The sequence below is a fragment of the Pelodiscus sinensis genome, chromosome 1, assembly GCF_052426305.1.
Source record: "Pelodiscus sinensis isolate ZL-2025 chromosome 1, ASM5242630v1, whole genome shotgun sequence".
In the NCBI taxonomy this organism is placed as follows: Eukaryota; Metazoa; Chordata; order Testudines; family Trionychidae; genus Pelodiscus; species Pelodiscus sinensis.
The window spans coordinates 119,566,551-119,583,830 of record NC_143052.1 but is presented as its reverse complement, the minus strand read 5'-3'; the positions used below and the strand labels follow the sequence as shown (position 1 = coordinate 119,583,830).

Genomic DNA, 17,280 nt, shown 5'->3' with positions numbered 1-17,280 from the left:
ACTACTTTAAGTGTGTGTGGAATTACTAATATGTTTATCTTGAACTAGGAAAGCCACCTGAAGCTGAGCCAGACAAGGGAGTCCTTGGTGCTTGAATGTCTAGGGAACATATGTGACCCATCATTTTCTCCCTCTGCTATTATGGAAGTGATGCCAATCATCAGCTCTTTAAGTGTGTCTCTTCTCCTTGCTTCTCCTTTATAACTGATGCTTGCTGAATATCCTTGTTTGGTTCTGGTTGCTTTCTGGAGCTGAAACAAAATATGACCTTCTCTGGACCTGACAAGCTGGAAGTAGATACAAGAATTCCATACACTTATATACAGAAGGTGGGTGAGATATTCTTACCCTTCAAAGCATGGGATAGGTCAGTGCACTTCTGCTTCTTAGCTGGCAGTGTGTTGTTGAGCTGGCACCTTGTATTTCAGTTGGATGGAAAGCAGCCTAGCATAGCTATTGGAGCCACAGCAATTGAACCTAACTGCTCTCTGAGAGACCTACTTGTCTTTATCACTTTAGGGAAAACATTACTGTGGAATGAAGCCACAGCTATGACCATTTTGACATCTTTGTCTGGGAAAGTGATTTGACTATTTCACATGAGTGGAAAATTAAAATCCTTTACATTTTGGTCACAAAGACTATACACATTATTTTCTCCCTGTGGAACTGAAGGCAAAAATCATGGCCAGTATTTCTCAAAGAGAGATCCCGGACAGGAGCATTCAGCCTGCAGTACTCCAGCTCTGGGAGGCAAGATCCTCTTGGTCAGTTTACAGGCAATTCCTAGAGAAAGACCCCCTGCTTCCATGCCTTAAAAACGTCTATTTTACTTCTGAATTATCAGTCATTCCTTGACAATAAAGTGCAACATATTTATGTGAAATGTCCAGACATTATGGCAGATAAATTGAGAATTAAACAAGTTAATATTAACTGACAAAAGAAAATACACAGACTTAAAGTCTAGCAGTAGCAGGATAAGGAATAGTTTTGACAAAGGCTACAGAATTAATTCTGAAAAACATAAGAAGACACAGCTGTTTATCCCAAGTTTGAAACCTATGATGAAAGATATTTTAGTAAACTCTTCAAAACTGGTATGCTACATGATATCAGTATCTGAATTTTATTCTCTATCCCCATTTTTAAACTACAGAAGATAGTACAGAATTATTTTTCTATGGCATTTAGAAAATCAAATCATCATGATTTACCAAATGCTAGTAGATTCACTGTAGCCCACTACAGCATGACAACCCAATGCCTTGGCATGGGATTTTATCTCTTGTCTGATTTCTGCCCACCACGCATCTCGTGTTTCTGGTTCATCTGAAAGACAAAGTATAAATCAGTTAACTATTCTGTAGCACATCAATGTGATTAAACTTTAAGCTGTCTATTAAATGCTGTTTTAATGTGTTATAATACACTTGCCACTTTGAATGTTTTCCCCCTACCTATTTTGTCTTACTCAATAAACACAAGTAGTATTGCTCACTACTTGAGAAAAAAAGGCCAACATGATTCATTTACTTCCTTGTTTCTCACCACTGGAAATAGAATTTGTTGGATTAGCTGTATTTTTATTGCTGTCCCTACAGCAGCAGCAACCAAAACACTGTAGCCTCTGCTCTAAATTTTACCCACTCAAAGATCATATTGTTAATTTGCCAAGAGCCTGAGAGCTGTTAATTTGCATAAACTGATATAGATTTTAAACAGCCACATCTCCATATTAAAGAGTAGGTCACAGGTCAACACAGCTTTGCAGTCCACATCTCACATTTTCGGTACTTGTCACCCAATGTTTTAAACTCTTATTTCTCAAAAACTATTTGTTTAGCATCCATACCTTATTAACCAAAGTAATTTTACTATCTAAATGGTAAGGGCAAAGAATTTTTAAAAATACCATCTACGTTTCCTGAATACTTCTTATATTAAACATTCAAATGCAGTATTAAATGCTACCAAAAAGCTTTTGAGTAACATTCATTTATAAAAATACTTTTTAAACAAAGACTCTAATCCTGCAGATCCTCCAACTGTAGAATCAGTAGTTCTGGTGTGTCTGTTCTTTCAAGAGTACATTCATATATCTGCAGTACTTATATTTAAAAGTTGTTTAAATTTTTGATAAAATATAGTTAATAAATCACTAATACATAGATCTCAGAGAGGTAGACATGTTAAATACTAACACATTTATTACGGTATTAGGGCATGCTGCACAGGGATCTGCCTACATGGATGGACCCTTATGATTTCAGAGTCCCACTGAAAGAGGACTTTGCATAGGCACAAGCACATGCCTGTACAGATTTATTTGGAAAATTAGGGCTCAAAACACCTATTCCAAAATGTGAGTCATACTGGGAACCAGCCATGTAAACATTTTACCACAAGTGCAGCATGATGAATATCAGTATATATAATGTACAGGAGCCACACACAACATATTAATTCCATGACTGGGCTAAATTTCAACAAACTCACAAACTTTAAAAAGCAGCTGCTTGGAAATTTGTGAATTAGATCCAAAATACTACTTGCAAAATATATTTATTTGAAAATACACTTCAGCTTTTGTTTTAAAAGTATTTCTGCATCTCTAAAATAGAAACTAGCAATTATTCCTTCTATCAATCAAAAGCTTACAAGGATATTTGTGGGGAAATACAATGTATTTTACTGAGGTTTTACATTGTGCTCTCTCCAGCTAGTCCTGATCTTTAACTCTTGCATCGATGACATTCTAACAACTCTGCAAGCTTTATTGGAGGAAAGAAATATATTAAACAGCACAAAATTAACTAAAAAACTCAGTGAAATATGCATGTGTATATATTTTAATTATACACACACGTCACTCTTCATAGGAATTCACTACAGTGAGAATTGCAATTCACACTCTAAAGGAATTTGTTACTTGCACTAACTTAACCATAAAACAACTGCCATGTTAGCCAGTTTACACTGGCTGCATCTAGACTGGCAAGTTTTTCCACAAGAGGACCAGTGTAAACAACATGGTATTGTTTTGCGCAAAAAAGCCCCGATCGCGAAAATGGCAATCGGGGCTTTCTTGCGCAAAACCGCGTCTAGACTGGCACGGACGCTTTTCCGCAAAAAGTGCTTTTGCGGAAAAGCGTCCGTGCCAATCTAGACGCTCTTTTCTGCAAATGCTTTTAACGGAAAAACTTTTCCGTTAAAAGCATTTGCGGAAAATCATGCCAGTCTAGACGTAGCACCATGTTTAGTAATAAAAACCCATGCACTGTGTATGATTTGTGTATTTCTCTTAACTGCAGAAGTGAATAAATTGGTTATACATTTAAAGCAACATTAATGTAAGCTTTTTATGCTTTCATTAATGGGAGCATTAGGTCATTAAAAGCTATTTTGACTACATACTTGAACACAGGAAACCCAGCCCGCACTGAGAATCTGCACTCAAACCCTCATTCAGGTCCCATGCTTTTCACCTGCTAGAAACTGGGAACACTACAGAGGTAGTCCTTTCAAATTCTAGGGAGAAAACTACAAATGCCAGCCAAAGGGGAGGCAGATGTAGAAGAAAGAGCGGCAAGGATATTCTGAAGTGTGTCATCCCTAACTCTCTCTGAGCTGTGGGATATTCTCAGTGAGGCAGGTCCAGAAAGTAAAATCTCAGGAGGGACTCCTCTACCTAAACCCAATCAAGATAAATAATTCAAACATTAATGTGTATGTCTATTACATAACTAAGTTTGCTAATGCTGTTATGTGTAACAAGAGAAGTGGCATTTACATTAGCTACTCAGCATACTTCCTAATTAGTTAGAATGGGCAACAGGTATCTATCTAGACTCATTTGTTGAAACAGTCCTCTACTACATTATGGCTTCGTGCAGAGAAACATTTGCAACAACAAAAAGGGACTAGAATCTCATTATCTTAGTATGCTCCTTTTTTGCAGCTGTGCATAAAGAGCTTGATACAAAAGGATCTACTACAATGCTTATCAGTTTCCCACTGCAAGATTAATTATGGAAAGTGTTACAGTTGGGCAACAGTTGCTGCTGCTGGTTCACAGACCAAAAAAAGTGCAACAAAAAGGGGGAAGGGAGTGAGAAAATATTGAACTGTTAGGAGAAAAACAAACAGGGAAAGAAAAAGGTGAGAGAAGAAAGAGCAATACAAATGCAACCAGAAATGCAACTCAAACAAGGATAGGGAGGTAGTAAAACAAAGAGAAACAAGTGGACAGAGAAAAACAGCAGAACCAACAATGGTTCCCCACAATGGTACCACATATTTCCCCCCACTGAGATTTTGGGTATGAGGACTACAAACTCTAGGAGTGAGCTTCCTAAAAAATTAGAAAACCATTTTACAACTCACTTCACACTAAAACAATGTATATTATATGAGGGAGGGTGTAGTCATAGCACCTAAGAGACTCACTGCTATTTCTTTTAGCCGTAGGCTGCTCAGACAACACTTTACCCCTCATTCTTTCCTCATATTTTGGCCAATATATCAGGAATAGTAAAATGAAAAGTAAAAGCATTATTAATCCACAGTAATATTATGGGCCTGATCCCACTCCCATTAAAGTAAAAAACTGTTTTCCCCATTACAATGGGAAACAGGACTAGGCCCAATACCACTGATAAATGGTCAACCAATTGTCATTACACAAGATTAAAAAGAAATCCCACAGGAGCCATATTTGCCAATAAATGCATAGGAGTGAAGAGACCTTCTTATGTCTTTTAAAAGCAGGGCTATTTTTTCCCAAATGTGGTAAAATATTGTGAATCAAGATAATTTATATATATGTGAATATATAAAACTCTACATTAACATAGAACACTGTGCATTAGCATTTAGTACACACAAACTTACCTTTGCATATTAAAATTCAAAATGATTTTATACAGTTAAAGTCAGACACCACAACATCAGAATAGTAATTGATACAAAACACTGAATGCAGTGCAATGTGTAGGCATTCATATTTTTGGACAAATATATTCACCACAAGCAGCCTTTTATTTTGACACATGAGCCACACAATTCCACATGGGGATGCCATTATAGCATTTACAAGTTTAGTAAAGCTAAGGATTTACATAAACATTAAAGGAGTTAGGGGAAGCAGGATGGCATGTGTCCAGTACACTCCAAAAGGGTGTCTGTTTTGTTTTTGGCTAAAGCAAAAGCTTAAAGAACTAAGGGTTCGCAAAGCAGTTCAGCAGACAGTAGCCAGAAACGGTGGGTTTTTTGGCGCATGCTTGGATCAGGTGACAGTACAGACTGAAAACTATGGCAGCTCACTGAAATGGTTACAGAAAGTAATGGCCCTGAATTCTAGGTGAAAGCAAAGGCAAGCATACATAGCACTCAATCACAAGCTTTTCTAGCAAACCTATTAAATAGTTTAGTAAGGGTTTTCTAAAACTTTAAGCAAAAGGTTTGCAAAATTTCTATTCCTGTTAATTGCTCTTTATTGTTAACCAGATTTGTGAATATTTAATTAAAGAACATGTCTGTATTAATGTTTCAACATCAGCATGATGCCTCCATCAAAGTGAAAATATTAGCATATTTTTTCTAGAGCTGAAAGATTTGACAAATTATGTAAATGAGAAGGTATTCTTCAGAGATACAGTGCAAACTAAATCCTGCTCCAACTGAAAAGTCTAAAACTTACTGTTTATTGAACAGTTTTGGAAAATGCAAACAAATGCATCACAACTGTGTTCTAAAGCTATTTTCTTGAACCCCAAATATTCTTTCTAATCAGTTCCAATTGCAGTCAGTTTTTATTGTGTGTGTGGTTTTTTTTTTAAGAATGCAAGTTTGTTCTCTATTAGTCTGTATATAGCCACAGGACAAAATCCTATCTATCTCCCATCTCTCTGGATGGTGACTCCTAGAAAGAGCAGAACTTATATAGTTATACTGTTCTGGGTGGCAAGGGGGAATATATTTCCAGAGTCTAGATTCTCAGCATCTTCTCTGCATGGAACTTGTATTTTTTTCCAATGGTAAATTAGGCCAACTTTCAGGGGCTCAGTGAGTCAGAACTATTTTCTGAGAACTCTCATCTTGCACAGGAGAATTTAAACTTATTTTTTTAAGAGTCTGTAAATCCATAAATTACAAGTATAGCCATCAAAATATCAACTGAATGTAAACTGATGCAGATAATGTAAACTGCCAGTGTCTGCAGATCATCTGAAATAACAGCTCTGTGAAATATGAACTGCTACAGTTGATTTCAATTGTGTGTTAACACTGAAATCTAATTATGAAAATTTAGAACGTCGGCATTAAGAAAGGAGAAAGACATTTGTGAAGGATTTTCACAATATACTGAGTGTGGCATTTCTTGTTGATGTCTCAGAGTGGAGTTTAGGATTGGGAGAGTATCTATATATTTCAAATTCAAACTTTGGATCTTTCATTGTATAGAACCATCACCATATACTGTACTTTGTGAAGCAGGGACTGAAGAACAGTACAGCAGGGCTATTGTAACCCCAAAATTAATGGAGCGGACAGATTGACTCCCTTCTACTCTATAACTTGAACTCCCTTACCTCCACCTCTCAGAACTCTTTTTTTGTCAAATATTCTTAACTACACTTGAAAAATGAAGAGTAGAGGTTTGGGGAAAGAGATCCTACATTTCGGCTGCATCTAGACTGGCATGATTTTGTGGAAATACTTTTAACGGAAAAGTTTTTTCGTGAAAAGTATTTCCGCAAAAGAGCATCTAGATTTGCGAAAAGGCACTTGCCAAAGATTTGCTTTTGCACAAAAGCATCTGTGCCCAGTATAGACGCGGTTTTGCGCAAGAAAGCTCCAGCGGCCATTTTCGCCATTGGGGCTTTCTTATGCAAAAAATTCCTGTGCCTGTCTCCACTGGCCCTCTTGCGCAAGAACACTTGCGCAAGAGGGCTTTTTCCCGAGCAGGAGCATCAGAGTTCTTGCGCAAGAACACTGACAATCTTACATTAGATCGTCGGTGTTCTTGCGCAAATTCTCGTGGCCAGTTTAGACAGCTGGAAAGATTTTGCCAGTCTAGATACACCCCTCAGAGTATGGTCCAGATTAAACCTTGATCACTCTTTTTTCCACTGATGAGAGAAATTAGCTCACCTGTTGCTCTGGTACTGGAAAGAATTTCCAATACAACGTAATAGTATATTTTGCAGTGTGCATTTTCAGGAAAAAAATCTGTTTTGTTGACAGGAACTCTGCTGCTCTCAAGCCCAAGAACAGATCTTATGATCTTTTCTGACCCTCGGATACCCTATGTACAACAAGGACTGTCTACTGTAAATCTAAAAATGTTTAATTACTAGCCACTCTCCAGATGTTGATAGGGCCCAAAACTCCCGGCCCTACCCATCTACATACACAGAGGGTAAACATGAACTGAACCTACTATAGAATAAGAGGAATCTAATCTTTAGAGACAGACTTTTTAATCCTCCTCTGGTTTGAAAATTTCATTCTATCACCAAAGCAAAATGTGTGGGGATGAAAACATTGCTTCTCATGATAAAATTACTTTATCCAATTTCTGTAACTGAAAGACCCAAACAACCTGTAATAGGCTAAAATTGCAAAACCAGTGTAAGCATATCAGCAAATGAAAAAAAACGAGAAAATTTAAAAAACTCATTTAAAAAGCTTACACACAAAAGACAAAATATTCTGCTCTGAACTCATGGTTTTGTGGTAGTGCTCTGCATCATCATAGGAGATCAGGCTGGATTCCTAAGCCTCAAGTGCTACTTAAACAAGAAATTCAACTTTCTTTAGAGAGGAGTTTTACAGAACAGCAACTTCAACCAATTAAAAAGCAGCTTTAAGAATATCTGGTAAGATCACTTAGTCTAGTCTAAAATTCTGATGGATGCAACACTTCAGGATGTGAAAACAATGAAAAAAAGTTGGAGAGGAAGACTATTCAAGGGTCTCACACAGATACAGTAGATGTCTAAAACAGAAAGAAGCAAAACATAGCAACTCCCCTACCAACACAGACAACACACTGACAAATTAGCTTATTAAATTCTAGACTTCTTGACTATCCATAACACACTACAGTAAAACTCCAATTGTCCGGCATCCAGTGGTCCGGCACTCCCAATAGTCCGGCACCAACTGGAATCTGGAAGTGCTCCGGCCAGCTGGGCAATTGGAGCTGCTTCGCACTGCTTCCCAAGTCCGCTGCTGCCGCTGCTGAAACTGACCAGTGGCAGACTTGGGGAAGAGGCACAGAGCAGAGCAGCTGAGGTTCTGCCGGGTTGGTCCCGCAGCGCTGCCCCTCAACCCCCTGCTTGGCGCCCGGCAGAACCCCAGCTGCTCTGCTCCATGCCACTATTGAAACTGACGAGCAGCAGACTTGGGGAAGCTGTGGAGCAGAGCAGCTGGGGTGCTGCCGGGCACCGAGCAGGGGAGTGAGGGGCGGCGCTGCAGGACCAACCGGGCAGCACCCCAGCTGCTCTGCCCGCCATTTCCCCAAGTCCGCCGCTCACCAGTTTCAGCAGGGGAGGACTTGGGGAAGCCGTGGGGCAGAGCAGCTGGGGTGCTGCGGGACCAACGTGGCAGCACCCCAGCTACTCTGCCCCGCCGCTTCCCCAAGTCGCCGCTGCCACTTGGAGCCCCAGCTGGCCTGTTGCCAGCGGCTGCACAGGGCTTCCCCCGCCTCTCTGCATAACGGCAGAGGGTTCGCCTCACGCCGCGCCGTTCCCTTCCAACCCACTCACAGCCCCCCCTTCCAGAGTACCTCCTGATACTCCAGCATATCCGATAATCCAGCACCCCCTGGGTCCCAAAGGTGCCTGATTATTGGAAGTTTACTGTACTTCTCTATAGGTGCTAACTTCCTATATTTGTAACCTGGTTAGAAGACAAACAGGAACTGTTAAAAATAATTATGGATATAGTGCACCCTAGGCATCTTCTCTACTTGTTTTGGCCTCACAGATTAGCATAGTATAAAGACGGCCTACAACAACTGAAGCAAGAGGGAAGAAAACTACAGTGCCAATGATGGAAATCTCAGGTTGAACTGTAATGACTGCAAAAAAGATTATTTACAAAACTCTTATGCTGTGATGGTTAGGAAGAAACTGTACTTTGGATCTATCAAGGTGTCTGAAAAATTCTAACCAGAAAATTTGTATAGATGGTGGGCAGATGATTAGAATACCTTCCCCTCATTTGGCCAATGAAACCCAAACTTTCTATATTCATAAGAGCAGAGTCCATAAGGGAAGGAAAACCAATTTTTCTCCATTTGAGCATTCATCCAGGTTTATTCACAAGAATAAACAGGAAAGTGTTGGAAATACTTTGGTCATCAAATTGTGCTTGAAGCCCATGTCCAGAACTCCATTGATAAGAGTTTTCCAACATCTTTATGAGGGAAAATAGGCTGGCTGCTTCCTATGTTTAAGCTATCACGTGCCATAAAAATATTGGCTAGTGACTGGCCTGTATCAAATGTTGCCATTTTTGGTTGACAGGTTAAGATTATTCAGAAGGCCAGACCAGACAGTACAGGTCTTGAGGGTGCCAGATTACAGAGTTTTAAACCTGTAGATGGTAAATATGGTCCCACATTATTTTAGTTAGCTGGATGTCCACTCATGGGTATGTCTAAGCTTCCTACGATCCCATAAAGTTTGTTTACAGCCATCAGTTCTGGCTCTCAATGTTCTGTGCTGTTATTTAACTTTAATTTACCACTAAATGTCTTCTAAGAGCCCAGTAAACAGTGGAAGTATTGACCACCTGTGGTCTGGCAAATTTTCTGGTTGCCAGACCAGAGTGTGCTGGACTAGAAAGGTTCAACCTGTACTATAAACTTGCAAGAGTTTGTTTGTGAGCAACCAAGTCTGTCTATTTGTTCAAGAATGCCTCCTAAATGGTAAGAGCTAAGACCAGCACATTTAATATGCAACTTCCTCTTATCATAACTTAAAGCAAAGCCAGGGTTTGGTTGTGTGAGAGGGGAAGAAGTGTGTCTTCCCCAGCAGTGTTCCGGGACGTACAAAACTATACAGAAAAGAGACAGAATCACCAGGTTGGTGAAAGGGGCTATCTGGAAGCATTCCTCCTTGCCCCCCTTTCTAGGGCAGCCTCCAACTCCCTAGGTGCCCTGTAAGGGGGTGGAGGGGCTGCAGCTCCCACTGTCCCTGATTTGTACATGGAATACTGCTGCCTGCTCTCCATCAGAGAGTGAGGGGAAATTGAACAGTTTGCTCCATTCCTCACTCTGGCTGGGGAGGGCAGACGAATCTGGACCTGCCCCAGTTGGGGGGACATGCACTCCTTTCTCAGCTGCACTGGCCATTGAGAGGTGCTCCAAGCTGTTATGGTGAGAGAAAGCTGGGCAAGTCCTCTCTCCCCAGGGCAGCCTGCTTACTGAATCCCTCATCCCCAATACACTAATGCAGTGCAAAGCAGCCAGAATCAAACAGCCATTTACAGAGGGTTTACTTTTACTTTGCATTACCAGGGTAACACAAAGCAGTGAAAGCACACTGGTGAATACGGCCTTGAAATTCACATATCGGTTTAAAGAAATGGGTTACTGTTACAGTTGCCATATGATGATGGAGCAGGAAATGCTCAGTTTCAGAGTCTCATGCTTTATGGGAACCACTATGCTCTTAGCTCAAACACTTCAGTAGTGTTGTCTAGGGATGTAATAATGTATCCAGTCAAACGATTAACTGATAAACGGATGCTTATCAGTTAATGCTACTGGCTACATGCAAAACATACTCCCTCCTCCCGAGTAAATTTTTTAGCGGGTTGGTCGGCAGGCTGACTGGTTCAGTCCCGGCTCCTGCTGGGTCCCTCAGCTACTCCCCGCTGCAGCTTTGAGCCTCTAAAATTTTGGCAACTTTTAATAGGGATTAGGGATGTAAGCGACAAGTCAACTATCCGATAAAAGCTTCTCGGATAGTCAACTAGTCCCTCAACTAATTGCTTCCCTCCCTTTCTCCGCCAGAGGCATCAAGGGCAAGGAGCAGGAGCCGGTGCTTGGGGGAGCCAGCTTAAAAGCTGGATCCTTCCAGCACCATCTCTGCAGCGAGAAGGGGAGTAGTGGGGACCAGGTACGAGCAAGGAATCAGCGGATTCCTGGCTCATGGCCAGTCACAGACGCTGCGCCTCTGCTTTTTAAATGTATTAAGAGCTTGGCTCGTGCTGGTCCCGTTCCCCCTGCTGCACCAGCCTTTTTAATGGATTAAGTGTTGGCTCTTAATACATTTAAAAGGCTGGTGCACAGAGGGGTGGGACCCTGCGCAAGCTGGGAATCAGCTGTCCCGGCTAGTGCTGGGTATCTCCTGCTGCACTTTAGCCTTTTAAACGTATTAAGAGCCAATAGGACCATGAACTAACCCCACTGCAGCTCTTCCGCTTCTCGACTAATCAACTAGTTGATGGAAAATCCATCAACTAGTAGATTAGTTGAGTTGATATACACAAGACCGAACTCAATAGGCAAGTATTCCCTTAAGGAGTTCTAGAACCAATAAGAGATGCTGTAAGAATCATATCCTGAAATAAAATATAATCTTTAAATTCAAAATTTAGCCAGGGTTCAGCCCTGATTGGGCTGCCTAATAGTGCATCCTCTTCTCCAGCTTTATACTTAAAAAATGGTTTCTATTATTGCCTTACCCTACCTTTACATTTTGATAGCTCCTACTGCACCTGCTCTTCATCTTCATCTCAGATAAATGCCACTTAAGCAGCTTTTAACTGGACACTTTGGTATCTAAGTGATCGGCATCTTCTAAATCAGGAGTGGGCAATCATTTCTGCTGGGGGGGGGGGGGGGGGGGGAGGAGCCACTCCAAGATTTTGGAAAGTGGTCGAGGACTACACTCTTCCATGGTATTAATGGAGGGGGTGAGGAGTCTGCGATGGAGGCTGGGTGCAGAAGGGAGCTTGGGGTGAGGGATTGGGGTACAGGAGAGAGGATGAAGTCTGGAAGGGAGTTTGAGTGAAGGAGGCAGTTGTGACCTAGGACAAGGGACTGGGGTGCAGGGTTTTCAGATGTGACCTATAGTAGGAAGGGATTGTGATCTCAGCAGGAGATTGGGGTGCCAGATGTGGGAGGGGGAAAAAGGTGAATGAGGAGTAGCAGGGCAGAAGTGGGGGGCAGAAGGTTGGGGAAGGGAAGGGCTGGGGTTAGGAGAGCAAGCGCTGGCCAGGAGTCTTACCAGCCAGCAGCCAAACCAGCCTGCCTGCCGAGCTAAAGGCTTGTACAGCTTAAAATGTATCTACCTGCTAGGACCATGTGCTTGCGTGAGTAACTGAGCAGGAGAGGAGGGGGGCTTTGCTTCATGGCTGCCTCTTATTCAAACAGGCAGCACCCACTGGCCAGTTTCTGGCCAGAAACCACCAATGGGATTGTGCTGGGGCAGGAGTAATGTCTGAATCTCCCCCCCTTCCCTCTGGACTCAAAGAGAAAGCGCCCTGCAGCATTTCTGAATGGTGTGCGGGGCTAGCAGGGAAGCCTTACTGGGGCTCCCCACTGCCTCCGCAGGCCGGATCCAGCCCATGGGCCATACTTTGCCCAGACCCGTTCTAAATACTTAAAACAGATGGTGGCTGTTACTGATATAACATGCTAGCTGTGAACTAAAAGACATTAATTTTAGAATTCTAATCAAAATGTTCTAAATATCAATGGGAAGACAACAGTTTGACTGCTAATGAAGAAAAACATTACCCTAAGGCTAACAGTTTATACATCAGCAACACACTACAAATTACAAAAGATATTCTAGGAATAACCTGGCCAGAATAAAGTACAACTCAGTCTGTTTGGAAATCATAAGCAATGCAAATAAAATGTAAAGATTGGCAACAGTTCAAATAAATAATCAGTTTACACACACTACCAGCTCTAACGAAGGCAAGCAGTCTGCTAGTAAAATAATCCTACATTATCTACATGTTAAGGGTTTAGTGCTAACCAGCATTAGCTAGAACAAACCACTTACTTTTTCCTATTTTAAAACAATCTAGTCACAGTAATCCCAGCAATGCACACACATATAGATAGTCTGCTCATTCAGAGTTCAAGGAGACTGCTACACAGTGTGACTGCGACAGTACAGAAGGTACAGATCCTTACCAATATAAACAACTAGCAGTTTTAAAAAGAACACTGAAAATGTTTCATATTTAAACAGGTTTAAAATTAAACTTTCTGCTGATTATAATAGTCCTTACAAGTTGAAGACAAGAATGTTACAATGTTTTATTATTTACAGAATTGAATGTAAACATGGTCATGATAATTTCATGGTTAGCATGTAATTTTCAAATTTCCAAATGTGAAGATGACAAAAAACACTTGTTTTCAGTGAACCTGGTCTGAATGAAATGTCAAACTTAAATATTTAGCTCCTTCTAATTTTTCTAGGCTTTAATTTGTTACATTATACTTCTGAAGGCAGTGCATTATACTGCTGAAGGCACCACAACTGTGCATTAGTATCCTATAGTACAAACCTCTGAGCCCTGCAAATCTATATAAACATCCACTTTATATCTGTGGATATCTGCATCCAGGGATGTGGATGTATACTGTTCATTTTTGCAGATACGGATGCAGATGCGAATACCAATTTTTTTTATCTAGAACTCTGGAAATTAGTGGATATCTGCTTCATACGCATAGATATCTGTATCCGAAGATCAAATTTTGTATCTGCACAGGGCTCTACAAATCTCGACAATGCATTCATTGGCACTCTAGAGGAGCACACGAGTAGTGGATCCCAGTACAGTAAAAGAGAGTTTGCAACTGTTGCTTTGGAGCACTAGTTATTAAAGAAAAATGCCTAATTTATCATATACAGGCAGTCCCCGGGTTACGTACAAGATAAGGACTGTAGGTTTGTCCTTAAGTTGAATCTGTATGTAAGTCGAAACTGGCGTCCAGATTCAGCCGCTGCTGAAACTAATCAGTTTCAACAGCGGCTGAATCTGGACGCCAGTTCTGACTTACATACAGATTCAACTGAAGAACCCCAGGCATCCCCAAGTCAACTGCTGCTGAAACTGATCAGCAGCTGATTCCAGGAAGCCCGGGGCAGTGGCTTCCTGTAGTCAGCCACTGGTCAGTTTCAGCAGCGGCTGACTTGGGGACGCCTGGGGCAGAGCAGCCAGGGTGCTGCTGGGTTGGTCCAGTAGCGCCGCCGCTCCTCGGCGCTACTGGACCAACCCAGCAGCACCCCAGCTGCTCTGCCCCAGGCGTCCTGATTCAGCCGCTGCTGAAACTGACCAGCAGTGGCTGAATCAGGACGCCTGGGGCAGAGCAGCTGGGGTGCTGCCGGGTTGGTCCAGTAGTGCCCAGAGCGGCGCTACGGGACCAACCGGCAGCGCCCCAGCTGCTGTACCACAGGCGTCCGGAGCAAAGCCGCGGAGCACGAGGGCAGCGAGACAGCCCAGACGCGCCATGGCTGTCCTGTTGCCCTCGGGCTCCGCGGCTTTGCTCTGCTTTGCTCCCCTTCTCCCTGGCCTGCAGGCCAGAGAGAAGGGGAGCAAAGCAGAGCAAAGCCGTGGAGCACGCGGGCAGCGGACAGCCCAGACGCGTCTGGGCTGTCCGCTGCCCGCGTGCTCCGCCGCTTTGCTTCCTCTCCCTGGTCTGCTGGAGACCAGGGAGACGGGCCACGTTCGTAACTGTGGATCCAACGTAAGTCGGATCCGCGTAACTCGGGGACTGCCTGTACTTGTTGCTTTACCAGGCACAGTGAATAGTATAATTCTAAAACACCTTCAACTGACAGCGCTATGTTAAAATAAGAAGCTAAAGACTGTCTTCTACTCTCCATATTACTTAATGTATTTAGTAATATGCACCATACAGCAACACCAACTGCAGGTTGTGCCTCCCTGGTCAAGCACCCTCATGACCTGACCGGTCCTGAACCAAGGAATTTGCCAGACCAGAGAAGGTCAATGCAATGGGGAGGCTTCACTTTACGCCTAGTCTCCCAGGGGCTCCAGGGAAGGTCAATGCAGTAGGGAGTCTCTACTTTTCCCCAGGCAGTTCCACTGCCACCCAGGGCTCTGCTCTCCCCACAGCGCCAGGGAGAGAGCGCTCTACTTTTCCCCTGTAACTTAGCTGTCACACAGCGTGTAAAGTCAATATAAATGTAAATGTAAAGTCACTTTACACACAAATTTGAATAAAGACACTAATTATCTTACCCATTACAAAGAGAGCTTCCCCAATTATCACCTCTAATATCATTAGCTCACAGACATTTACCTCTCCCTCTTCTCCCCCTCCATCCCCCTTCTGTTCTGAAATTTGATTTGTCCTTTTCATATGTGTTCATTTTTTTAATTGTATCCTTTGGTATATATAGTTGTGACAATTTTCTTCCACTATTTGATCTGAGGAAGTGGGTCTCGCCCACGAAAGCTCATCACCTAATAAACCATCTTGTTAGCCTTTAAAGTGCTACACAGTCCTGTTTTTTGTTTCAGCTGCACCAGACTAACACGGCTACATTTCTACCATAGAAATGTAGGATTGGAAGGGACCACAACAGATCTTCTAATCCAGTCCTCTATATTGAGGCAGGATTAACTATTAACAACCATCCCAGACAAACATTTATATAACCTATTCTTAAAATCTCTAATGATGGACATTGCACGGCCTCCTTAGGTAATTTGTTCCAGTACTTATCTATCCTTACAGTTAGGAAGTTTTTCCTTAAATCTAACCTACATTTCTAAGACTGGAAATTAAGCTAATTATTACTTGTCCTCAGTGGATAAGGAGAACAATTTACCATCCTCCTTTTTATAACTTTTTACATTCTCGAAGATTTATGTCCACTCTCCATCTTCTCCAGATTAAACAAACCCAATTTTTTCAATCTCTTCTCATAGGACATGATTTCTAGACTTATTTTTGTTGCTCTCCTCTGAACTTTCTCCAGTTTGTCCACATCTTTTCCAAATGGACACAGTATTCCAGTTGAGGTCCTATCCATGCTGAAAAATGTGGAATAATTATTTCTCATCTTGATTGAAAAACTCCTGCCTATACACTTTAGAATGTTTACTTTCTTTGCAACAGTACTACACTTTTGATTTACATGTAGTTTGTGATCCACTAGTCTATAACCCTCTGATCCTTTTCTGCAGTACTCCTTCTTAGGCTAATCATTTTCCAATTTTTATTTGTGCAACTGATTACTTTCCCTACAGGGAAGTATAGTGCTTTGCATTTATCCTCATTGCATATCATCCTATTTATTTCAAAACAATTCTCCAGTGTGTCAAGATCATACAATATACCCTTTCAGTTTGACTGTGAATTAGGGATGTAAATAATGAGTAAAAAACAACGATGTAACTGATCAAAGTTTTACTGTTTAAACAAACTTTTAACTGTGGAATTATTGGTGTGTGTGGAGGTGCCGATCAGAATACCCCGGATACCGAACCCATATGCCCACGAACTCCGGCTGTCAGCCCCACTGTCTCAGCATCCTAGTGTGCCCAGGGTTCCAGCTGCTGGCCGTGCAGCCAGGACTCTGGCCGTACAGCGGCCCACCAAAAGGACCCCAGGCAGAGTTTAATTGTTAACAGAAACCGATAAGCATTAAGCTTATTGGTTCACCTGTTACACTTTTACAACCCTATTGTGAATCACTGGTAAATATTAAGTATGTTTTTCCAACAAGATATTCACCCATAGTTTAGATAAATCTACAATAATATTTCCCTAGTTTGCTTATGAAGTCACATGAGTCAGTATCAAAACCTTGCTTAAGTCAAGATCAAGCTAATCTACTGCTTTCCCCTCCATTCACAGGTTGTTACCCTGTTGGCTTGACATGACATAAATGTGTTTGGGAAAGGAATCAGAAACATGAAATCCTAAAACTATTCCAATACAACTAGACATAGAATTGCACACACAGAGAGACTCAACTTCTCTTACTCACATCAATACAGAATAGAAACTCAAATCTTACCTAGAAAGAGCATTATACACAAGTAGTCAGCATGCAAGAGGCAACTTATATCAGCACACAGAAATAATAGGGATTTATTCAGAGATGTATGTTACCTCTACACTGCCTGTGCTGGTTTAAGATACCTGATGCTTTTAAACTTTGTGTTCACAAAGCCTTCACAATCATGACTGTGGTTCCAAAGTATGCTCTTTGGAAAACAAAGGCAAGGATCCCTATTCTAAATGCCTAGATAGAATAC

The 17,280-nt window shown here is 41.7% G+C and overlaps 1 protein-coding gene and 1 long non-coding RNA gene across 11 annotated transcripts in view; one reads left to right on the top strand and one right to left on the bottom strand.

The window, feature by feature from the left end:
* C2CD5 (C2 calcium dependent domain containing 5) overlaps positions 1–17,280 on the bottom strand; it is a 126,280-nt gene that overhangs the window by 46,837 nt on the left and 62,163 nt on the right. For all 10 annotated transcript variants that reach the window (XM_025183726.3, XM_006121265.5, XM_025183729.3 and 7 more), the window contains one exon: positions 1,218–1,332. In XM_025183726.3, coding sequence (XP_025039511.2) covers positions 1,218–1,332 — 115 coding nt within the window. The remainder of the gene's footprint in view (positions 1–1,217; positions 1,333–17,280) is intronic.
* The window catches only part of LOC142818490 (uncharacterized), a 28,364-nt gene that overhangs the window by 8,781 nt on the left and 2,303 nt on the right, over positions 1–17,280 (top strand). The gene's annotated exons all lie outside the window — the stretch shown is intronic.